We start from the raw sequence: 24,892 nt of genomic DNA on the forward strand, positions 1-24,892 counted from the left end.
GAGCCAGGTGAACGGCCTCTCCCCAGTGTGGACTCGCTGATGTATCTGCAGGTCGGATGATTGAGTGAATCCCTTCTCACACTGAAAGCAGGTGAATGGCCTCTCCCCAGTGTGAACTCGCTGATGTCTCCGCAGGTTGGATAACTGAGCGAATCCCTTCTCACACTGAGAGCAGGTGAACGGCCTCTCCCCAGTTGTGAACCTGCTGGTGTTTCCTCAGGCTCGATGAGGTAGTGAATCCCATCTCACACTGAAAGCAGGTGAACGGTCTCTCCCCAGTGTGACGTCGCTGATGTCGCCGCAGGTCGGATAACTGAGTGAATCCCTTTCACACTGACAGCAGGTGAATGTCCTCTCCCCAGTGTGAACCCGCTGATGTATCCGCAGGCTGAATAAACTGAGTGAATCCCATCTCACACTGAGGGCAGGTTAACGTCTTCTCCCCAGTGAACTCGCTGGTGTCTCTGCAGGGCGGATGACTGAGTGAATCCCTTCTCACACTGAGAGCAGGTGAACGGCCTCTCCCCAGTGTGAACTCGCTGGTGTGCCAGCAGTCTCGATGAAGTAGTGAATCCCTTCTCACACTGAGAGCAGGTGAACGGCCTCTCCCCAGTGTGAACTCGCTGATGTTTCTGCAGGTCGGATGATTGAGTGAATCCCTTCTCACACTGAGAGCAGGTGAACGGCCTCTCCCCAGTGTGAACTCGCTGATGTCTCCGCAGGTGGGATAACTGAGTGAATCCCTTCTCACACTGAGAGCAGGTGAACGGCCTCTCCCCAGTGTGAACTCGCTGATGTATTCGCAGGTCGGATAACTGAGTGAATCCCTTTTCACACTGAGAGCAAGTGAACGGCCTCTCCCCAGTGTGAACTCGCTGGTGTGTCAACAGGGTGGATAACTGAATGAATCCCTTCTCACACACAGAGCAGGTGAACGGCCTCTCCCCAGTGTGAATACGCCGATGAGCGGCCAGCGCAGATGGAAACCTGAATCCCTTCCCACAGTCCCCACATTTCCACGGTATCTTCATATTTTGGGTCTCCTCGTGTCTCTCCAGGTTTGCCGATCTTTGAAGCCTCGTACACACATAGAACACGTGTCACGTCCCTCCCGCTGTGAATGGTGTGATATTTTTTCAGGCTCTGTAACTGGTTAAAGCTCTTTCCACAGTCAGTGCTCTGGAACACTCTCACTCAGGTGTGTGTGTCTCGGGGCTTTTCCAGTCTCACTGATGTTTTGAAGCCGACAGAAAAGACAAACATTTCTCCTTCTTGATTCAGTGATACTCAGTTCCAAGGAATTGAGAGACTCAGTCAGATTGAGATGTGACGTTTGAGATTTCTGTCTGTAATTCCTCCTCTTCTAATATCCTGTAAAAACAATTTACAGAAGTTACTTTTCTTTTCCTAATTTTGGAGAAGGTATCCTGAGGGTAACGACAGTCTGGCCGTGGGGTTAATCCTCCGGGTCCTCAGTCTTATTGAGAAATGTCCCCTTGGATCTATTGTGGTGGTGATTCTTTTGTATTGTTGTTATTATGGGAGGGTTTATGTGTTGTTGACTTTATCCTACTCTGGTACAGACGGGGCTTTTATCCGTGAAAGGAGCAGTTTGAGGAGACTTTGGTAAAGTGAGTTGGAGGAGGGGGTAATGGCACACGCCCGATTGTGGTGTGAAAATCTGTTCCTGTCTCTCTGTCGCCTAACTAATAGCGGCAGTTAATCTGCAAATTTTCTCAGGGAATGTACGGGGCATCCATCACCCTATCAGAAGGAAAAAGATCCTCTCCTTTCTGAAGGAGAAAGTCAACATAGTTTTATTACAGGAAACACATCTGGATTATGAGGAACACTTTAAATTGAGGCGGGATTGGATGGGGCAGATTTTTTCACCTCTTTTTCATCGAGTCGCAGACTTGTGGCAATGCTTATTATACACTATCCAAGCAGTCAGGGTAACTCTGCCGATTACAATGTGCATGTCAATTTCCTTTGTGCCGGTCCCCCCATCTCCTGTCCCTCCCCTCCGCCCCCTTCACTCGTTGTTTCTGGGTCCTTTCCTGGGCCCTTCACTGTACAATGGGAGTTATCTGTTATTTACAAGTGGACGGTGCCCTCCCTTCCCCCCCCCCATTGATGGGCCTCCCCTTCCACCCCGTGCACTCCCTGTCCTGTTTTAAACCTTCCCTTGGGGGGTTCCTCTTCTTGTATTTTTGTTCTCGGCTCTCTGGTCTCTGTGTCAGTTGGTTTTGGGTTCTCCCTCCTTGTCCCAGTAGCCCCCCCCTCCCCTTTTCCTGCCTGCTCCCTGTGATCCCGTTGGCTCCCGTACGTCCACCTCCCTCCCCAGTGTTCCATTGGCCGCTGGCTTCAAACAGGTCCTGGAACAAGTTGGTGAATGGCCTCCACACTTTGTGGGAACCATCCTCTGACTCTTGGACGGTGAACTTGATTTTCTCCAGGTGGAGAAATTCCGATAGGTCTGCCAGCCAGTCTGCAGCTGTGGGTGGTGCTGCTGATCGCCAGCCGAGCAGGATTCTCCAGCGGCCAATTAGAGAAGCAAAGGCAAGGGCGTCCACCCACTTCCCCATGAATAGTTCTGGCTGGTCCGATTCCACGAAGACTGCCATTTGTGGGCACGGCTCCACCCTCATAACCATGGACATTGCGTCTAAATAGGCTGTCCAGAATTTGACAAGTCTGGGGCATACCCAGAACATGTGGGCACGGTTTGCCGGACCCTGCTGGCACCATTCACATTTGTCCTCCATCTCTGAGAAGAACCTGCTCATTCGGGTTCTTGTCAGGTATGTTCTGTACACAACATTCAACTGCATGAAGCTTCGCCTTGCGTAGGAGAAGGTGGAGTTGGTCCCGTTCAGTGCTTCGCTCCTGAGTCCCCACCCTATTTCCATCCCTCGCACTTTCTCCCATTTTTCCTGGGTTTCGTCAAGTAAGGAGCGCATCCTTATTAAGAGTTGTCGGTACAGGTCCTCACGGTTTCCTTTCCCCAGACTGTCTGCATCCAGTAGCTCCTCTTGCATTGTGCTTCTCAGGGTTCCTGGGTATGCTGGTGTCTCCCTGCAGAGAAAGTTTTTGATCTGGAGCTCATCCCTGTTTGGTAGGACCAGTCTCTCTAAGGTCGCTAGTCTATTTCCTGTGTCATAGTCCCTAACCATCAGTGTTCCCCCTTCTTGTCTCTACCTCTTGAAGGTGGTGTTGAGAATGGCTGGTGCAAACCTATGGTTGCCGCAGATGGGGGCCATGAAGGACACATCGGTCAGACTGAAATGCTACCACATCTGGTTCCAGGTTCTCAGGGTAGCTGCCACCAATGGACTGGTGCTGGCGGGGATGGGAGTGTTGCCATGGCGAGGGCCCGGAGGATCATTCCTGTACATGAGGACTCATCCATCCTTACCCATTCCATGTCTGGATCCTTTACCCATCTCCTCACTCTTTCGGCCGTGGCTGCCCAGTGATAGTATTGCAAGTTCGGGAGGGCCAGGCCTCCCATGTTTCTTCTCCATTGTAGTACTGTTTTAAGGATTTTTGAATTCTTGCCCCTCCGCACAAACGATGTTAGGTTAGGTGGGTTGACCATGATCAATGCACCAGATTATGGGAATAGGATGGGGAGTCTGCCGCTGTGAGTGCTTTTTCTGATGGTCAGTGCAGACTTGAAGAAGCGAATGGCCTCCTTCTGCACTATAGAGATTCTATGGCATCTATGTTATTTTAATTCGACTATGCTGTTAGTCTGTTTTGTAATATTTTGGGGTATGCGCCCTGCATTGTTATTCTTCTGTTTTTATATAATCTTACCCTCTTTCCCCGCTCACTATGTTAACCTGTTAACTGATCTGGCATTTCATCTAGAGGCTCTGGTCACTCAAATATCCTGCTATGAATTAATTCTGCAATGTGTTGCTTGTATTTATGCTGGCAGTATCAGTTGTTCTACACTGTACCAATTTTCCATCAATATTTCTGTTATTCTGTTGCATTCATTATTTTAAAAATGGTAAAAAACATAACAAAAGAAATATTAAAAATCTGTCCAACTCAACCTTGAATATATTCAGTGATCCACAGACTCCATTGATCCCTGTGGAAGAGAATTCCATAGACTAATAGCCTTTTGAGGGAAGAGATGACTGGAAATATATAAATAGCGACAGTACAATATTACACAACCAGAAATAATAGTAAATGTACTTTATTACAGACTATAAATAATATATCTAATTTAAAAATACTAGACATATCTCTAGCCGATATTAATTTACTGTCCCATTAAATGTCAGCCATCTCTTGGAGAAACCAGCCCTTTAATTGTGATAAAAGAAAATTACTGCGGGTGCTGGAATCTGAAACGAAAGAGAAAATGATGGAAAATCTCAGCAGGTCTGGCAGCATCTGTAGGGAGAGAAAAGAGCTGACGTTTCGAGTTCAATGACTCTTTGTCAAAGTTTTGTCAAAGAGTCATCGGATTTGAAACGTCAGCTTTTTTCTCCCTACAGATGCTGCCAAACCTGCTGAGATTTGCCACCAATTTCTCTTCCTTTAATTGTGAACATCAGGAAAGAGACCATCCTTTTATTTATTAATTATTTTTTCAATGCATTTTATTCAAACTTGTATCAAAGTAGGTTACAGCAAATAAACACCCCGGGAAACATTCTTCCCAACAATCTATATGGTTTGTACAGATTTTTCTCCTTTTCCATTCCCCCCACCACCCCCCACACGACGAACAGCTCCTCAAACATGGTCACAAACATCCCCCACCTTTTCTCAAACTCCCCTGCTGCACCCTTAACTCATACTTTCTCTTCTCTAACCGCAGTAAGCCGTGCAGGTCACCCAACCGCGCTGCTACCCCCGGTGGCGAGAGACCATCCTTCTAGCCAGACAAATAAATGTGTCAAGCTGAGGGAGCAAGGATGTCAATGTCTTTCAGAGAGAGAGAGAGACCTGAACCAACCTTTCCAGAGTCTGCACTCTCCCTGGATTCACTTCCTTTCCCTTCAGTTGCTGCAAGTGACCAATTGAAGGTCAGAATGAGAAAAGAAATGGAAAGGGGGAGAAATGAAAGTGTTTTACTCACAGATGTTGGAGTTTTTTTCCTTCACTTCCGCTGTGACATCACAATGGGGCACTGCCCGAATCAGCCAATAGGAATTACTCTTCCGCGCTGTCGTCACCGGGTTCCAGTGCGCAGGCCCGGCGCTCCCCGCCCCCACCCGTTGTTTCGCCCGCCCCTTGAACAAGGGGGAAAATTAACCGACAACAGAACCTCCTCGAGACAAGGTTTCCAGGCAACCGGCTGACGGCCAGAGCGAGAAGCCAATCGGTGATCTCCCCCTGCCAACGACTGCGCATGTCCAAGGGAGAGGGGAGGATGCGCATGTGTAAAGGGTAGCCCGCCTTCTGACCTTTTACCTGAGGTATTGACCAATGGCAAGAGTTGGAGGACCAGAAGGATGGTCCTCCAGCTAATCAGCTCGGGCTTTGTGTGACTGCTCGATTGAACTTCACAAGGACGCAAACTTCCTCCCGTCTCCAACATCTGTGAGTAAAACATTTTCTTTTCTCCCTCTTTCCATTTCGTTTCTCATTCTCACCTTCAATTGGTCACTTGCAGCAACTGAAGGGAAAGGAAGTGAATCCAGGGAGGGTGCAGACTCTGGAAAGCTTGGCCCAGGTCTCTCTCTCTTAAAGACATTGACATCCTTTGCTCCCTCAGCTTGACACATTTATTTGTCGAGATCTTCTCAGAAGCCCAAATACGACATTCATGAACCCTGCCGCTGCCCAGCTTGTAATATAATTAGGAGCCAATTTAGCTCAGCTGGTTAGTGATGCAGAGCGAGGTCAGACTGGTCCTCCCTCATGATTGTCAGAAGGAGGGCAGCACGGTAGTGCAGTGATTAGCACTGCTGCCTCACGGCACCGAGGTCCCAGGTTTCATCGCGGCTCTGGGTCACTGACCGTGTGGAGTTTGCACATTCTCCCCGTGTTTGTGTGGGTTTCACCCCCACAACCCAAAGATATGCAGGGGAGGTGGATTGGCCAAGCTAAATTGTCCCTAAATTAGAAAAAATGAATTGGGTACTCTAAATTTAAAAAATAAATTGATTGTTGGAAGGATGCCCTCCAGCTTTCTCACCAAAACTTTAGATAGCAGTTTCAAGTCAACATTCAAAAGATAGATTGGCTGATAAGAGATGCGCTCCCTCGATCCTTGTCCGCTTCAGAATCAAACAGACATAAGCCTCAGAAAGAGTCAATGGCAGCATACTTGAGTCAAAGTGATAATACAAACCCACAAATAGTTCCAACAGTAAACCTCAAATCCCCTATAAAACCCACACCCACAGCCATGTGGTCCCAGCGCTTTACCTGGCTGAAGCTCCTCCATGGTCTTTGACATCGCTTCCCTAGAAAGAGTAGCATTAAGAGCCTCATGCTGGCTTTCTGAGGCTTCCGGGAGATTCAAGGAAAATAAATAATGCTCCACACTGCCAATACATCACCAGACTGCTCAGACTTGTATAATCCTGCATAGAAATCCCGAAATTCCTGTTTATTTCCTCCGTCTTCGTGACCCTTTTCCCTTTGCCAAGCCGCACAGAGAAATTCGCTCCAAAGTCGGCCTTTGTATTTGCTCGGGTTACTCCCAAACTCGTACAACTTCTGCCTCGCAATCTTTCAACTTTTCTCAACCTGCTGAGTAAATAGGGAGTCTTGCTACGTTAACCTCCTTCAGCAATAGCTTACTCGGGCCTCCTAAGAATTCTCCTCGGCCTTCGCCAAACAAACCTCCAGACAGCGCTGGTTCTCCAACACCTGCACCTCTTATTTGCAGTGTAAGAAGTATTCATCCACCCGCCCCCCCCCCCCCCCCCCGCGCCGCCGCCGCCGCCCCCCCCCCCATGAGTGAAAACATCGCCCAGTGTCTTATTAACCCATGTCCACAAAGTCCTCAGTTCGGCACCAGCCCTTCTCTCTTGGCGAAGTCCATCGCATCCTCGGGCTCCTCAAAGCAATGGTGCCGTGCCTCGTGTGTGATCCACAGGCGAGCCGGATACAGCAGCCCAAACTTCACCTGCTTCTTAAACAGAATCTCTTTGACTTGCCTGTAGCCTGCCCTTCTTCTGGCCACCTCCATGCTCAGGTCCTGGTAGATGCGCATGACACTGTTATTCCAATGGCAGCTCCGCGTGCGCTTAGCCCACTGTCGCACCCGCTCCTTGTCCAGGAACCTGTGAAACCGGGCCACCATCGCTCGGGGGAAGGGGGGCGCCTCTCGCGGCTGCCTCGCCAGCGCCCTGTCCACCTCCACCGGGCGCGGGAAGACATCATCTCCCAACAGCTTCTGGAACATGCCCGCCACATCGCGGCACCGTCTCCCTCAGCCCCCTCCGGGAGACCAACGATTCTCAAATTCTGCTGATGCGACCTATTTTCCAGGTCCTCTACCTTCTCCAGAAGCCTTTTTTGTTGGTCCTTCAGCCTCTCCATCTCCGCTTCCACCACCGTTTTGGTTATCTTCCTGCTCCTCCAGCGCCTTTTCCAACTTCTGGATCGTACGATCCTGGGCATCCAGCCTATGCTCAAGCCCTTGATGTCCTTCTGAATCAGGTCTAAACTGTTCCGCTGCAAAACAGTAAAGCACTCTTGAATGACCTTCAACAGATGCTCCGTCGTTGGCTGGGCTGTCTGCACCGCGGTCCGGACGCCGGCCATATTGTCCTCAGCAGCAGCTTGTACACTGCCCTTGTTTGCCCACTTCTTCAACTGTTTGCGATTCTTTCTGCTTCTTAATTCCATACACCTGTGTCTGGAGTCAGTGCCTGAGTGCCTATGCCTTCCAAACTAGCACTCAAAAGTACAAAAAAGTCAGGGAAAAAGTCCGACTGGATTGAGAAGCCACCAAGTGTGCGACTTACTCCTCCTTAGCCGCCACCGGAACCTCCACCTAACCATTTTTGAACACTAAGGGCAATTTATCATGGTCAATCCTCCTAACCTGCACATCTTTGCAGTGTGGGAGGAAACCGGAGCACCCGTACGAAACCTACGCTGACGCGGGGAGAACGTGCAGATTTCCACAGACAGTGACCGAAGCCGGAATCGAACCTGGGACCCTGGAGATGTGAAGCAACGGTGCTAACCACTGGGCTACCAGGCTGCCCATCTAGAATGCCTGAAAGACGTGCGTTTGGTGAATTGAACATTCTGAATTCTCCTTCTGTGTACCCTAACAGGCGCCGGATGTGGTGACTAGGGGAGTTTCACAGTAACTTCATTGCAGTGTTTTTTTAAAAATATAGATTACCCAATTCATCTTTTAAAATTAAGGGGCAATTTAGCGTGTTCAATCCACCTACCCTGCACAACTGTGGGTTGTGTGGACAAAACCCAGGCAAACACAGAGAGAATGTGCAAACTCCACACGGACAGTGACCCAGATCCAGAATCTAACCTGGGACCTTGGCGCCGTGAGGCGGCAGAGCTAACCACTGCGTCACCGTACCGCCCCATTGCAGTGTTAATGTAAGCCGACTTGTGACAATAAAGATTATTATTTAAAAATTTTAGGGTACCCAATTCATTTTTTTCCCCAATTAAGGGGCAATTTTGCGTGGCCAATCCACCTAGTTTGCACATCTTTTTGGTTGTGGGGACAAAACCATCACAAACACGGGGAGAATGTGCAAACTCCACACAGTGTCCCAAAGCCGGAATCGAACCTGGGACCTCGGTGCTGTGAGGCCGCAGTGCTAACCCACTGCGCCACTGTGCTGCCCCCGATTATTATTAAGAGGGAGTAGCCTCTCCAACTCTACTTTACCTTTCCATTTCTTTTCTCATTCTGAGGGGACTTTGGTGACTCGCAGTAACTGAAGTGAAAGGAAGTTCGTATGTTGCACACATTTTGAGTTTGGTATTATAGACATATTCGTGTCTGGCAGCCTGCATGGAGATTTTCAGGCCTCTGTCCAGGACAGGAAGCAGTGAGCATGGATCTGTGAATCAGCCTGAAGCAGCACCTTTCGAGATTTGGGAGGATTAGAGAAGATAAATATTACATACTGTAGAGTGAGAATGGAGGGAGAGTGTGTTGGGTGGAAATTTACAGCTTTTGGAGAATGAGAAAGGAAAGAATGTTTTATAGAAACTAGAATTGTCTGTTCTCAACTTGCATCTTACAGGATATTAGATGAAGATTTGCAGAAAAAAACAAACATCACTTCAGGATTTGGAAGAGTCACTTGGTTTATCGGGACCTGAATACGGTACACGTGACAATAAACAAATCCAATCCAATCCGGAGAACCATCACAGCAAAAGACACCTCTGGGGTTAAGGGTTGCCAGTCAGGCAAAGGAACACAATGGCAGTAAACACAGGAATGAAGAATCACATTGGGCTGGTTCCAGGAGAATTGAGTGACAATTTCTGCAACGTAACCATGGAGTGTGATTATTGATCGTGTTAAAGTAAAAGTAAGAAGTCTCACAACACCACGTTAAAAGTCCAACAGGTTTGTTTCGAATCACTAACTTTCAGAGCACAGCTCCTTCCTCAGGTGAATGAAGAGGTGGGTTCCAGAAACATATAGATAGATAAAGTCAATGATGCAAGACGATACTGTTGAATGAGAGTCTTTGCAGGTAATTAAGTCTTTACAGGTCCAGACAGAGCAACTGGAGAGAGGGATAATCACAGGTTAAAGAGGTGTGAATTGTCTCAAGCCAGGAGAGTCGATAGGATTTTGCAACCCAACAATGCAGAATCGCCAAGCAGAAACTTGTAGCTAGGTTCCGCACACATGAGTACAGCCTCAACCAAGACCTTGGATTCATGTCGCATTACATTCACCCCCCACCATCTGGCCTGGGCTTGCGAAATCCTACCAACTGTCCTGGCTTGAGACAATTCACACCTCTTTAACCTGCTCCATCTGGACCTGTAAAGTACATTTATTATTATTTCTAGTCTTTTAATATTGTACTGCAACCATGTTATATATTTTCAGTAATCTCTTATCTCAGAGGGTTGTTAATCTCCGGAATTTGTTTCCCCCAGGGTCCAGTGGAGTCTGGGAGTCATTGAATATATTCAAGAATAAGCTAGACAGAATTATTTGTTTTATCATACGTGCCCAGTCTTTTTTTCAATTAAGGGTCCCTCTCCCTTGGACATGTGCAGTTCCAGACCACCCACCCATCTGGGATAAAGCAGTTTCTCCAGCATGGGAGGATTGTGGGAGCTGCGTCCGCCATTACTTGTCCGGAGCAGTCTCCAACCTCCTGAGACTCGGATGAAAAGTGAGGGGGTGGACATTGACACCAACCTGACACAAAGTATATGTGGGTAGTCACTGGATTTGATTGTGACCCCCCCGCCCCCCCCCCCCCCGCCCCCCCCCCCCCCCCCCCCCTCCCTCCCTCACCAAAACATAATTTTTTCATTTAAGGTACCCAATTCATGTTTTTTCCAATTAAGGGCCAATTTAGAATGGCCAATCCACCAACCCTGCACATCTTTGGGTTGTGGGGATGAGACCCACACAGACACGGAGAGACTGTGCAAACTCCAAACGCAGTGTCCTGGGGCCGGGATCGAACCTGGGTCCTTGGCGCCGTGAAGTTAGACAGAATTCTGATTGACGAGGGAGTTGAGGGGCACGGGGAACAGGTAGGAAAATGGACTGAAAGTTAAGATGAGGAGCGAATTCTTCACTCCAGGATGTGGTGAAGCTTTGGAATTCTCTGCTCCAGAGGACTGTGGAGCCTCAAGTCATCAAGTATTTTCCAGATCGAGTTGATAGGTTTCGAGATGTTGAAGTCACTAAGGGAAATGGTGCTGAGCTAGATCGGCCATTGAGCTTATTACAGGGTTGAGCAAATTCAATGGGCCAAATGGTCAACTGCAGTGCCTATTTGTACTGGAAGCTCATTGGCGCATTCACACTTGGCTGAGACCATTCAGCTGCTCTCTTTGTGGGAAAGGATTCAGTCAGTCATTCACCCTGCAGACACACCAGTGAGTTCACACTGGGGAGAGACCGTTCACCTGCTTTCGGTGTGGGAATGGATTCACTCAATTATCCAGCCTGCAGAGGCACCAGTGGGTTCACACTGGGGAGAGGCCATTCATCTGCTCTCACTGTGGGAAGGGATTCTGTGAATCATCCACACTGCGGAGGCACCAGCGAGTTCACGCTGGGGAGAAGCCGTTCACCTGCTCTCAGTGTGAGAAGGGATTCTGTGCTTCCTCGAACTTGCTGAGACACCAACATGGTCACAATTGATTACAGGGGTTGGATTCTGTTGTTATTGTTTCTGCTCTCAATTACATCCAGGACTGCATTTTGTTCATTCTGACAGTTGGTCAATGGGGAGGGTCGGAGGGTTTCTTTCTGCTGGACTGGCCTTCACATGACTGATGCTCTTGAGCCTTGTGGCAAATTTCATAAGGATCACAGAGTGAAAGGGTGTTTGGAAGGTAGATGACAGATAGTTCCTGTTTCTGTTTGGAACCCCAATGCATGCAGTTCAGATGAAGATAGGCTATGGTGGTTACATGGTTCTGTCTCAGAAGGAAACTGTCAAGCCATGAGGGGCAAGTTGATAGGGAACATACAATAAAATGTGTAATGAAACACAGGCAATCGCATTTAAGGAATTATCACATATTTACATAAAATATAGATTCCTTTAAGAAACAAAAATCCAACAGGAAAAGTGACGCAACCGTGACTATCAAGAAACATTAAAGATTCCATTAGGTAAAAGGAAGAGGCTCATTGATAGATTACAGATTTATTGCTTCACTGATTTATTGGTACCTTGAAGAATCAATGCAGTATAATTCTTAAATTCAGTATACATACAGGCAGAAATTGTTTCAGATAAAAATATGAGAATTGCTGTACAGCAACTTAATATGTGTCAGAATCTAACACAGTTTCAAGAAAAGTTGCATAAAAGCCCTCGTCATGAATAAAACATTGTTCTACAAATACATCTAGCAATGAAAACGTATCGCAGCCTCAGCAACAGAAACATTTACAAAATGTAGCAAAGCCTTAGCAACAAGCAAGGTTAATGCAGAACGCCTTATCTTCAGAGGATTGGTACACGTGGCGGGAGCATGTAGACATTTAATTAACTTGATAGACATTAATGAATCTTAAGTAAAGACCAATGCCTGGATAACAAATCATGCTCCAAGTGACAGAGTTTTCTGATTAAATCAGGAAGCCTCAGCTGAGAATTTGAAACCAATAAGGGGTTAGACCATTGATAAGAATTTCTTTAAGAATAGTTTCATGACTAAAGTTTGTTCTATATTCATGCTTTAAGAAATTCTGAACCATCTATTGATTTCCTAATATTTTCTTATTTCATAGAATTTCATTTCATAGAATTTACAGTGCAAAAGGAGTCCATTCGGCCCATCGAGTCTGCACCGGCTCTTGGAAAGAGCACCCTGCCCAAGGTCAACACCTTCACCCTATCCCCATAATCCAGTTACCCCACCCAACACTAAGGGCAATTTTGGACACTAAGGGCAATTTATCCTGGCCAATCCACCTAACCTGCACATCTTTGGACTGTGGGAGGAAACCGGAGCACCCGAAGGAAACCCACGCAGACACGGGGAGGATGTGCAGACTCCGCACAGACAGTGACCCAAGCCGGAATCGAACCTGGGACCCTGGAGCGGTGAAGCAACTGTGCTATCCACAATGCTACCGTGTTTCCCCAATGTTTTTGTTTAACTCTCTTTGTTATGTTTTGATGTATTATTTGATCTGAATTTTGAATTATTTTTATGTAAGAGAATTGAGGTGGATAATTAGCAATAAAGTTGTATTTTTGGACACCTCCAATCAACCAGATCTTGGGCTCATTTTTGAAGATAAAATAAGAGATCTTATCACTCATATAGTTGCCAAAATAAGTGTAACCCTGAGGATTGGAAACTTGTTTTAGTATTTACAAAGGAGGAGCAAGAAACTCATAAAGAGAAAATAGAATACGAGAGCAAACTGGCTAGAAACATAAAAAAACGATTGGAAAAGTTCCTATAAAATGTGAAAAGGAAAAGATTCGCAAAGACCAATGTGGGTCCATTCCAGGCAGAGACAGAAGAGTTTATGATGGGGAAGAAGGAAATTACAGCGAAACTAAACAATGTGTGTCTGTCTTCACAGAGGAAGATACAGAAATTGTCCTAAAACACTAGAGAACCAAGGGACCAGTGAGCACGAGGAACTGAAAGAGATTAGTATTAGTGAGAAAGTAATACTGGAGAAATTAATGTGGTTGAAAGTTAATAAATCCCCAAAAGCTGATGCTCTCCATCCCAGAGTGTTGAAAGAGGCGGCTGGAGAGATAGTGGATACATTGGTGATCATCTTTCAAAATTCTATAGATTCTGGAATGGTTCCTGCAAATTGGAAGGTAGTAAATGTAACCACACTATTTAAGGAGTGAGAGAGAAAACGGGGAACCACAGACCCATTAGCTTGACATCAGTAGGAGGGAAAATGCTACAATCTATTATATAGGATGTGATAACATACGAATTAGGAGCTGGAGTAGGCCACTTGGCCCCTCGAGCCTGCTCCACCATTTAATAAGTTGATCTGATTGTAACCTCAATTCCACATTCCCCCCGATAACCATTCACCCTCTTGCTTATCAAGAATCTATTCAACTCAGTCTTCAAAATATTCAAAGACTCTGCTTCCACTGCCCTTTGAGGAAGAGAGTTCCAAAGACTCCCAACTCTGAGAGAAAAAAGTTCTCCTCTGCCTTAAATAGGCAAGTTGTTACTTTTAAAGTGACTCCAATTTCTAGATTCTCCCACAAGAGGAAACATCCTTTCCACATCCACCCTGTCAAGGCCCCTCAGGATCTGATACGGTTCAATCAAGTCACCTAAACTCCATCGGACACAAGCCCAGCCCGTCCAATCATTCCTCATAAGACCAGCCTCCAATTCCAGGTACGAGTCCAGTAAACCTTCTCTGAACTGCTTCCAACACATTTACATCCTTCCTTAAGTGAGAGCAAGACTATACACAGTGCTCCAGATGTGGACTCATCAATGTCCTGTATAACTGAAGCACAACCTCCCTACTTTTGTATTCAATTCCCTTTTTGTGATTCATGCTCTTGGACACCCAGATCCCTCGGAGTCTCAGAGCTCTACAATCTCTCACTATTCAGATCAGAAACTGTTTTATTCTTCTGGCAACATGGACAATTTCTCATTTTCTCACATTATTCTCCATTTGGCAGATCTTTTCCCACTCACATAACCTACCTCTATCCTTTGTAGTCTCCTTATGTCCTCTTCACAGTTTACTTTCCTACCGATCTTTATACCATTGGAGCATCAGAGCAGGAGTTGGCCATTCAGCCCATCGATCCTGCGCCGCCATTCAATGCGATCATGGCTGATCATCCATTTCATGGTAGCACACTGGTTAGCACAGTTGCTTCACAGCTCCCGGGTCCCAGGTCCGATTCCCGGCTTGGGTTACTATCTGTGCGGAGTTTGCACTTTCTCCAGGTGTCTGAGTGGGTTTCCTCCCACAGTCCAAAGATGTGCAGGTTAGGTGAATTGGCCATGCTAAAATGCCCTTAATGTCCAAAAAGGTTGGGTGGGGTTACTGGGTTACGGCGATAGGGTGGGGGTGTGGACTTTGATCGGGTGCTCTTTCCAAGGGCCGGTGCAGACTCAATGGGCCAAATGGCCTCCTTCTGCCCTGTAAATACTATGATCCTATGATTCAATGTCTTTTTCCCCACACTATCTCCATATCCATATGGGTTATTGATATTTAGAAATCTGTCAGTTGGGTGGCACGGTTGCCCAGTGGTTAGCACTGTTGCCTCACGGCACCAAGAACCTGAGTTCGATCCTGGCCCCGGGTCACTGTCCATGTGGAGTTTGCACATTCTCCTAGTGCCTTGTGGGTCTCAGATCCACAACCGAACTTGTTGTGCAGCATTGGTGAATTGACCTCGCTCCACTGCCCCTTAATTCGAAAAAAATAATTTATTAAACAAAAAAAAAAAAAATCTGTCAGTCTCTGCTTTATAAACACACTCAGTGACTGAGCTCCCACAGCCCTCTGGGGTAGAGAATTCCAAAGATTCACAACCCCCCGAGTAAAGAAATGTCTCCTCCGAGACCGGTCCCAAGTGACTTCCCCCTTAGTTTGAAATTGTGTCCCCTGGTTCTAGACTCTCCAACCAGGGGAAACCTCTCACCTGCACCCACCCTGTCTATTCCTTTATGGATTTTGTAAGTTTCAATGAAATCCCCTCTCATTCCTTGAAACTCTAGAGAAAAGAGGCCTAGTTTCCCCAATCTGCTTTCATAGGACAGTCCTGCCATACCCGGGACAAGTCTGGTCAAACTTTGTTGCTGTTCCTCTGTGGCAATACCTTTCCTAAGTAAAACTGCACACATTACTCCAGCTGTGGTCTAAGCATTTCATAATGATCGATGTCATTGAGGCACGTTGCCTGGTTCTTCTTTGGCACCGGTATGATGGTGGTCTTCTTGAAGCAGGTGGGAACCTCAGAACGGAGGAGGGAAAGGTTGAGGATGTCCGCACATGATCTGGGTGCATGGCAGGGACTCCCGTCAGGACCTGTCGTTTTCCGAGGCTTCACTTTCAAGAAGGCCAATCTGACTTTGGAGGCTGTGACGGTGGGCATGGGCGTGTCCAAGGCTGCTGGGGCAGATGACAAAGGTTTGTTGGTTTCCTGCTCGAAATAAGCATAGAATGCATTGCGTTTGTTGGGAAGGGGTGCACTGTTGCTAAAGATTCTACTCGGCTTTGCTTTTTAGCGCATTATGTTGTTTACGCCTTGCCACAATCGATGAGAGTCCATGATTCTCGCTTAGTCTGGACAACTCTTCTGTTGTCTCTTGGTATCCCTGTTGGCTTTGCAGAGGTTGTACCTAGATTTTTTTGTACAGGTCAGGGTTGCCTGACTTGAACGCCTCAGACCAGTCGGGAGTGAATCTCCCGATTAAGCCATGGTTTCTGGTTGGGTAACGTATGTACTACCTTCTTTGGCACACCATCTTCTACACACTTGCTGATGAAGCCTGTGATGGTGCTGGCATACTCGTTTCGGCTAACTGCCGAGTTCTTGAATATGGACCAGTCACGTAGGAGCTCTTTTGCCTCAAACCAGCATTTGCACAACCTTCTTAACCGGATTTTCCCGCTCAAGTTTCTGCTTGTACGCCGAGAGAAGGAGCGCCATCTTGTGGTCCGATTTTCCGAAGTGCGGTCAGGGGATGGATCATCAGGCGCCCTTGATGTTTTTGTGGCAATGGTCAAGGATGTTGGGGCCCCTGTCGGGACAGGAGATGTGTTGGTGGAATTTTGGCAGTACACACTTGAGGTTGGCCTGGTTAAAGTCCCCGGCCACGATGAACAAGGCCGCCAGGTATTCTGTTTCATTGTTATTTATAGCGGTTACAATTCATCAAGCGCCTTCTTCACTTCCGCCTGGGGTGGGATGTAGACCGCCGTGATGATGGCAGAAGTGAACTCCATGGAAGGCAGTATGGATGGCACTTCACAGTCAGGTATTCCAGGTCCAGGGAGCAGTAGTTCCCCAGGGTCGCCACATCCGAGCACCAGGTGTTGACGAGGAGACAAATCCCTCCACCCACTCCAGGTTCAGTCCTGGATGTGATTAACAGCAGGAATAACAGCAGAATCTATCCCATCATCACTTGTGAACCCTTTGGTGTCTCAGCGTGTTGGACGACTGAGTGAATCCCTCCCCACAGTGAGAGCAGGTGAATGGCTTCTTTCCAGTGTGAACTCGCTGATGTCTCCGCAATGTGGATGATGTTTGAAACCTCTTTGTCGCAGTGAGAGGAGCTGAGCGGTCTCTCCTCAGTGTGAATGCACTGGTGTTCCATCAGTACCCAAGAGCTTTGAAACCCACTCCCACAGTCGGAGCATTTAAAAGGGTCTCTCATTGGTGTGAGTGACGTTGTGGCTCAGCAAGTGATGACCGAGTGAATCTTTTCCCAGTCGGCGAGGTGAACGGGCTCTCCCCAGTGTGACCTCGCTGGTGTCTCCGCAAGTTGGATGAGGTACTAAAGCTCTTTGTGCAATGAGAGCAGCTGAACGGTCTCTCCTCAGAGTGAAAGCGCTGGTGGGACATCAGTAGCTGAGAGCTTTTGAAACCCCTCTTGCAGTCAGAGCATTTAAAGGGCCTGCTCTTGGTGTGATTGACATTGTGTTTCAGCAGGTGGGATGAATGAGCAAATCCCTTATCACACACAGTGCAGATGAACGGCTTCTCCCCGGTGTGAACTCTCTGGTGACTCTGCAGGTCGGACAACTGAAAGAATCCCTTCCCACAGTCAGAGCAGGTGAATGGCATCTTCCCGGTGTGAACTTGTTCGTGCCTCCGCAGGTGGCCAATGTTAGTGAATCTCTTTTCACACTGAGAGCAGGTGAAAGGCCTCTCTCCAGTGTGAAGTCGTTCGTGTTTCCGCAGGTTGCCAATATAATTGAATCTCTTTTCACACTGAGAGCAGGTGAAAGGCCTCTCCCCAGTGTGAATTCGTTCGTGTCTCCGCAGGCTGCCCATTTCAGTGAATCCCTTTTCACACTGAGGGCAGGTGAAAGGCCTCTCTCCAGTGTGAACTTGTTCGTGTGTCCGCAGGCTGCCAATGTTAGTGAATCCTTTTTCACACTGAGAGCAGGTGAAAGGCCTCGCCCCAGTGTGAACTCGTTCGTGTTTCCGCAGGTTGCCAATATAATTGAATCTCTTTTCACACTGAGAGCAGGTGAAAGGCCTCTCCCCAGTGTGAACTCGTTCGTGTTGCCGCAGGCTGCCAATATAATTGAATCTCTTTTCACACTGAGGGCAGGTGAAAGGCCTCTCCCCAGTGTGAACTCGTTCGTGTTGCCGCAGGTTGCCAATGTCAGTGAATCCCTTTTCACACTGAGGGCAGGTGAAAGGCCTCTCTCCAGTGTGAACTCGTTTGTGTGTCCGCAGGCTGCTAATGTCAGTGAATCCCTTTTCACACTGAGGGCAGGTGAAAGGCCTCTCTCCAGTGTGAACTCGTTCGTGTTTCCGCAGGTTGCCCATTGCAGTGAATCCCTTTTCACACTGAGAGCAGGTGAAAGGCCTCTCTCCAGTGTGACTGCGTTGATGACTTTCCAGCTCGCACGGGGCTCTGAATCCCTTCCCACAATCCTCACATTTCCATGGTTTCTCCATGGTCCGGGTGATCTTGCGTCTCACCACGTTGGATGATCAGTTGAAGACTCGGCCACACACAGAACACATGTACAGTCTCTCCCTTCTGTGAATGGTGTAGTATTTGTTCAGGCTGTGTCACTGGTTAAAGTTCTTTCCACAGTCAGTGCTCTGTAACAGTCTCACACGGGTGTGTGTGTGTGTCTCAGTGCTTTAACAGACACACTGATGTTTAAAATCTCTTGAAGCAGACAGAATAGACAAACATTTCTCCTACTAGATTCAAAGGCCAATGATCCCAAGAATTGAGTGACTCAGTCAGTTCTTGACGTGATATTTAGTTTGAGAGCTCGGCCTCAAACTCCTCTTGTTCGAACTTCCTGCAAACAGATTTTACAACAGTAATCATTGTTAGTACAGGATAGAAACTCAGAACAGACAATTCTAGTTTCTATCGAACATTCTTTCCTCTCTCTTTCCCTGAAATGCTCTAAATCTCAATCCCACACACTCTCCCTCCATTCTCACTCTGCTGTAGCTAATATTCCCCCTCCCAATTCTCCTGAAGGTGCCGATTCAGGCTGATTGACAAATCCAAGCTCACTGCTTCCTACCCTGGACAGAGAGACCTATATTCACTTACTTTCCCTCCCAATTTTCCTGAAGGTGCTGATCAACAAATCTAAACTCACTAAAACCTGTACAAGAGTAGAGAATCTCCATATAAATACATTTACTGATTAGAGATAGGGAAATTCTGAGGAAGAACTTTATTTAGTCATGGAGTGGTCATGACAGGGAACTCACTGCCCACAAGCGTTGTGGAAGTCGAGATGATCAATAATTCAAAATAATATATGAAGAAAATAAGCTTTCAGGGGAACAGGGATATCGAGGGGGAATGGCACTGACTGGATTGCTGTACAGAGAGTCGGCATTGACTTGAGTTCCCAAATGGATTCCATAAGTGCTGCAATGACTGTATCACTGGAAATATATAATGTAGGTAGAACTAATAATACATGTATTTCATTACAGAACCATCAATAATATATCTAATACATTCTATATAACACTAGATATATCTCTGTGCAATATAACATTTTTTAAAATTCATTTACGGGATGTGGGAGTCGCTGGTTCAGCCAGCATTTATTGCCCATCCCTAGTTGCCCTTCAGAAGGTGGTGATGAGTTGCCTTCTTGAACCGCTGCAGTCCTTAAGTTGTAGGTACACACCCTGTGCTGTCAGGGAAGGAGTTACAGGATGTCGCCCCAGCAACAATGAAGAAAGGGCGATATATTTCCAAGTCTGTCTGGTGAGTGACTTGGAGGAGAACCTCCAGGTAGTGGGGTTCTCAACTATCTGCTGCTCTTGGCCTTCTAGATAGTAGTGGTTGTGGGTTTGGAAGGTGCTGTCGGAGGAACCTTGGTGAGTTACTGCAGTGTATCTTGTAGATGGTATACACGGCTGCCACTGTTCGTCGGTGGTGGAGTGTTTGAATATTCATGGTATGTGGAGCAGTCAAGCGGGCTGCTTTGTTCTGGATGGTGTAGAGCAGCATGTTGGAGCTGCACTCAACCAGGCAAGTAGTGATTATTCTGTTACATGCCTGACTTGTGCCTTGTAGATGGTGGAGAGGCTTTGGGGGTCAGGAGGTGCGTTAGCCGCTGTAGCCTTTGGCCTGCCCTGGTGGCCACCATATTAATATGGCTAGTCCAGTTCAGTTTCTGATCAATGATAACCCTCAGGATGTTGGTTGTGGAGGATTCACCAATGCTAATGTCAAGGGGCAGTGGTTAGATCCTCCTTGGTAGGAGATGGTCGTTGCCTGGCACTTGTGTAGCACAAATGTGATTTGCCACTTATCAGCCAACATCTGGATACTGTGCAGGACATGCTGCATTTGGACATGGACTGCTTCATTATCTGGAGTCATGAATGGTGCTAAAGATTGTGCAGTCATCCACAAACATCCCCACTTCTGGCCTTATGATGAAAGGTAGGTCATTGATGAAGCAGCTAAAGATGGTTGGGCCTAGGAGTGTGCCCTGAGGAACTCCTGCAGCTGAGATGATTGACCTCCAACCACTACAACCATCTTTTTTTGTGCCAGGTATGACTCCAACCAGCGGAGAGTTTCCCCCGATTCCCACTGACTCCAGTTTAGCTGGGGCTCCTTGATGCCATAGTCGGTCAAATGCTGCCCTGATACCAAGGGCAGTCACTCTCACCTCTGGCATTCACCTCTTTTGTCCATGATTGAACCAAGGCTGGAATGAGGACAGGAACTGAGTGACCCTGGTGGAACCCAAACTGAGCGTCCGTGAGCAGGTTTTGCTGAGTAAGTACCACTTGATAGCGCTGTTAATGACCCCTTCCATCACTTTGCTGATGGTGGAGAGTATTCCGACAGGAAAGTAATTGGTTTGGTTTGTCCTGTTTACTGTTCCCTTTAATGTCAGCCATCTCCTGGGGAAACCAGCCCTTTAAATGTGAACATTAGGAAAGAGACCATCATTTTAGCCAGACAAATAAATGTGTCAAGCTGAGGGAGCAAAGGATGTCAATGTCTTTCAGAGAGAGAGACCTGGGCCAAGCTTTTCAGAGTCTGCACCCTCCCTGGATTGACTTCCTTTCCCTTCAGTTGCTGCAAGTGACCAATTAAAGGTGAGAATGAGACAAGAAATGGACAGGGGGAGAAAAGAAAGTGTTTTACTCACAGATGTTGGAGACAGGAGGACATTTCAGTCTGTGTGAAGCCCAATCTCCTTTCACATAAAGCCCGCGCTGATTGGAGGACCAGCGTCCTTCCGGTCCTAACTCTATCCATTAGCCAACACCTCACAGGAAGGTCAGGGGCTGGGCTTTCCTCCACACATGCGCAGCTTCCCCTCACCCTTGGACATGCGCAGTACCTGATCACCCGCCCGTGCGGCGGATAGAGCGGGTTCCCCAGCGCGGGGGATTGTGGGAGCTAAGGCCGACACTGTCCAAACTCCTGGGGTGAAAAGTGGAGGAGGCTTGGGCGGTTGTGTGCGAGCTTGGTGTCCGCCCCCGGGCCGATTCGAAAGGCAGGCCGCCTCTGGGAGCTTCCTGGATGGGGTGAAACAGCAACTCGGCGCCCATTGCTCCTGGTCCCTGAGGGAAGGGGAGAAGACCGGTTTCGGAGTACTGAGACCAGTCGTGTTTCAAGTCAGCGGTTGAGCTGCGGAGACGCTGCTTCGGACTGCGAGGTTTACTGTCGGCGGTTTTGAGTTCGCCCAATGGAGGACGAAGGAATGGAGGAAGGATGGCAGCTGGATAGGCTGCTGGAAGCGGCGGGTCGGAACCGGGAGTGGATACCCGATGGGCGGCCCGCGGCCTGCAGCCTGGGGTGGGTTGCTGCCGTTCCTGGGGTCTCCGGGGGTTCGGCCCCCCTGGACGCCCTGTGGGCGGTTGGGACTGACTCTGGGACTTTCCTCCCCGTTGTCGACTGTTGCCAACATTGGAGTGACTCTGGCTGCTGCCATTGGAGGACTTTGAGGACATGTTGTTCCTCGTGAAATTTCGGCAAGAGCGCCGGTGCTGTGTTATGGAACTTGCAAAATTAATGGACTTTTTCTGCAGACTTTTTCCATGTATAATGAGGGATTTGCTTTCTTGTTTTCCTTGCTTTTGTTTTATTTAGTAGCCTATAACATTTAACACATTTCGGTCCTCCGGAATGGTATTTAGTAATTGTGGTGGAACGCTGGTTAGTGCAGAACTGCTCTCCCTCCGAATGGTCCTGTGCCCTCGGGCGGGTCCAGGAGAGGGGAACCCTCTCTCCTCCGCCGCGCCCGGGTCTGGCTCTCCGGGGGGTCTGTGCTCTCAGCCAAGGGGGGGCCTTTCCCCCGGGGTGTCGGCGGCAGGGCGGGGCGAACGGGGGTGGGTGAGCAGGGATTAGTGTTCGGTGATGGATTCTACCCCGTTAAACCATTTCTGGGGTAAATTAAGGCCTGGTGCCTGGTGATTGGGTTTTGATATGATACTGTTAAAAAGAATTGAGGCCCTGTGGGTCATATTTGTAACTGGAGCGGCCGTATTGTATCGGGGCCTTGTGCCTCGCGACTGCTTGTCTTTTGTGTTTAGAGTCGTTACCTTGAAACGTGCCTTTGTCGTGTGTTGTACTTTTGGGTTTTATTTCTCTTTTCTTTACTTTATTTTGGAGTGGTCGTATGGTTTCGGGGCCTTGTGCCTCGCGACTGCTTGTGTATGTGTTTGGAGGTTGATGCCTCGATGTAATTGTGCTTTGTGTCTCCTTGTTTCTTTTTACTTTTAAAACAGTCGTTTGGTTTCATGGCCTTGTGCCTTACGACTGTTCGAGTTATGAACCTGTTTGATTGTTACCTGAACTACACGTAGGGCCTGTGCCTTGCGGCTGGTTGTGATAAATGACTGGTTAATTGGTATTTGGAAATGTATCTCGGCCCTGCGCTTTGCAGCTGTTTGTGTTCAATGACTGTTACAACGTTGTCGTGAAATGTAATTGGGCCTGGCGCCTCGCAGCTGTTTTGTGGTCAGTGATCGTTTAATCGTTAATGTGAAGTGTAATTGGGCCTTGTGCCTTGCAGCTGTTTCGTGTTCAGTGACTGTTGAATCGTTAATGTGAAGTGTAATTGGGCCTTGTGCCCTGTAAATGAGTCTGTGTTGAAAATTGTGACGACATTAAAAGAGGTACTCACAGATGTTGGAGACACAGGAGGATGTTTCAGTCTGTGTGAAGCCCAATCTCCTTTCACATAAAGCCCGCGCTGATTGGAGGACCAGCGTCCTTCCGGTCCTAACTCTATCCATTAGCCAACACCTCACAGGAAGGTCAGGGCTGGGCTTTCCTCCACACATGCGCAGCTTCCCCTCACCCTTGGACATGCGCAGTACCTGATCACCCGCCCGTGCGGTGGATAGAGCGGGTTCCCCAGCGTGGGGGATTGTGGGAGCTACGCCGACACTGTCCAAACTCCTGGGGTGAAAAGTGGAGGAGGCTTGGGCGGTTGTGTGCGAGCTTGGTGTCCGCCCCCGGGCCGATTCGAAAGGCAGGCCGCCTCTGGGAGCTTCCTGGATGGGGTGAAACAGCAACTCGGCGCCCATTGCTCCTGGTCCCCGAGGGAAGGGGAGAAGACCGGTTTCGGAGTACTGCGACCAGTCGTGTTTCAAGTCAGCGTTTGAGCTGCGGAGACGCTGCTTCGGACTGCGAGGTTTGCTGTCGGCGGGTTTGAGTTCGCCCAATGGAGGACGAAGGAATGGAGGAAGGATGGCAGCTGGATAGGCTGCTGGAAGCGGCGGGTCGCAACCGGGAGTGGGATGGGCGGCCCGCGGCCTGCAGCCCGGGGTGGGTTGCTGCCGTTCCTGGGATCTCCGGGGGTTCGGCCCCCCCTGGACGCCCTGTGGGCGGTTGGGACTGACTCTGGGACTTTCTTCCCTGTTGTCGACTGTTGCCAACATTGGAGCGACTCTGGCCGCTGCCATTGGAGGACTTTGAGGACATGTTGTTCCTTGTGAAATTTCGGCTGGAGTGCTGGGGTCATGATGTGGAACGTGCAAAATTAATGGACTCTTTTTTTTTTTTTATGGACTTTTCTATGAGTACTAAGGGATTTTGTTTTCATGTTTTCTTTGCCTTCGTTTTCTTTAGCAGCCTATGACATTCAACTCATTTCGGGTTTCCTTGAAATGGTAATTAGTAATTGTGGTGGAACGCTAGTTGGTGCGAAACTGCTCTCCCTCCTAATGGTCCCGAGCCTTTGGGCGGGGTCCAGGAGGGAGGAACCCTCTCTCCTCCGCCGTGCCCGGGTCTGGCTCTCCGGTGGTCTGTGCTCTTAGCGAGGAGGGGCCTTTCCCCCGGGGTGTCGGCTGCAGGGCGGGGTGAACGGGGGTGGGTGAGCGGGGATTAGTGTTCGGTGATTGATTCTATCCTGTTAAATCTTTTCTGGGGTGAATTGAGGCCTGGTGCCTGATGATTGGGTTTAATATGACACTGTTAAAATGTATCGAGGCCCTGTGGGTCATACTTGTTTCCGAAGCGGCCGTATTGTATCGGGGCCTTGTGCCTCGCGACTGCTTGTCTTATGTGTTTAGAGGCCGTTACCTCGAAATGTACTCGTGTCTTGTGGTTTTTTTGTTCCTTTTTTCTTTGGAATGGTCGTCGGGTTTCGAGGCCCTGTGCCTCACGACTGTTCGTGTTATGTGACTGTTCGATTGTTACTTGAACTATGTGTAGGGCCTGTGCCTTGTGGCTGGTTGTGATAAGTGACTGTTAATTGGTATCTGGAAACGTATTTCGGCCCTGTGCCTTGCAGCTGTTTGTGTTCAATGACTGTTACAACGTTACTGTGAAATGTAATTGGGCCTTGTGCCTTGCAGCTGTTTTGTGTAAAGTGACTGTTTAATCATCAATTTGACGTGTGTTTAATCGTCAATTTGAAGTGTAATGAGGCCTGGAGCCTTGTAAATTGGTTTCTGTAATAATTGTGACGACAATAAAAGAGTTACTCACAGATGTTGGAGACAGGAGGAAGGTTCAGTCTGTGACGTCCAAGCTCCATTCACACAAAGCCCGCGCGGATTGCCTTGGAGGACCAGAGTCCTTCCAG

The 24,892-nt window shown here is 48.3% G+C and overlaps 1 protein-coding gene and 2 long non-coding RNA genes across 3 annotated transcripts; 1 reads left to right on the forward strand and 2 right to left on the reverse strand.

Annotated features, from left to right (window-relative positions):
• Positions 1-457: 457 nt before the first annotated feature.
• LOC140420549 (uncharacterized) lies at positions 458-5,101 on the reverse strand. The gene is made up of 3 exons (XR_011946439.1): positions 4,985-5,101; positions 4,068-4,154; positions 458-1,371 (listed from the first exon to the last, which is right to left on the reverse strand). It is a non-coding gene; the product is annotated as an uncharacterized lncRNA (long non-coding RNA).
• Positions 5,102-5,411: 310 nt separating this feature from the next.
• Positions 5,412-12,907, forward strand: LOC140420548 (uncharacterized). The gene is made up of 3 exons (XR_011946438.1): positions 5,412-5,571; positions 9,219-9,550; positions 12,425-12,907. It is a non-coding gene; the product is annotated as an uncharacterized lncRNA (long non-coding RNA).
• On the reverse strand, positions 11,819-24,892 carry LOC140420547 (uncharacterized). The gene is made up of 2 exons (XM_072504541.1): positions 24,796-24,892; positions 11,819-18,658 (listed from the first exon to the last, which is right to left on the reverse strand). The coding sequence occupies exon 2, from the start codon at positions 18,297-18,299 to the stop codon at positions 17,040-17,042; it is 1,260 nt and encodes a 419-aa protein (XP_072360642.1). The 5' UTR covers positions 18,300-18,658; positions 24,796-24,892; the 3' UTR covers positions 11,819-17,039.

Source organism: Scyliorhinus torazame, chromosome 5, assembly GCF_047496885.1.
Source record: "Scyliorhinus torazame isolate Kashiwa2021f chromosome 5, sScyTor2.1, whole genome shotgun sequence".
Lineage (NCBI taxonomy): Eukaryota > Metazoa > Chordata > Chondrichthyes > Carcharhiniformes > Scyliorhinidae > Scyliorhinus > Scyliorhinus torazame.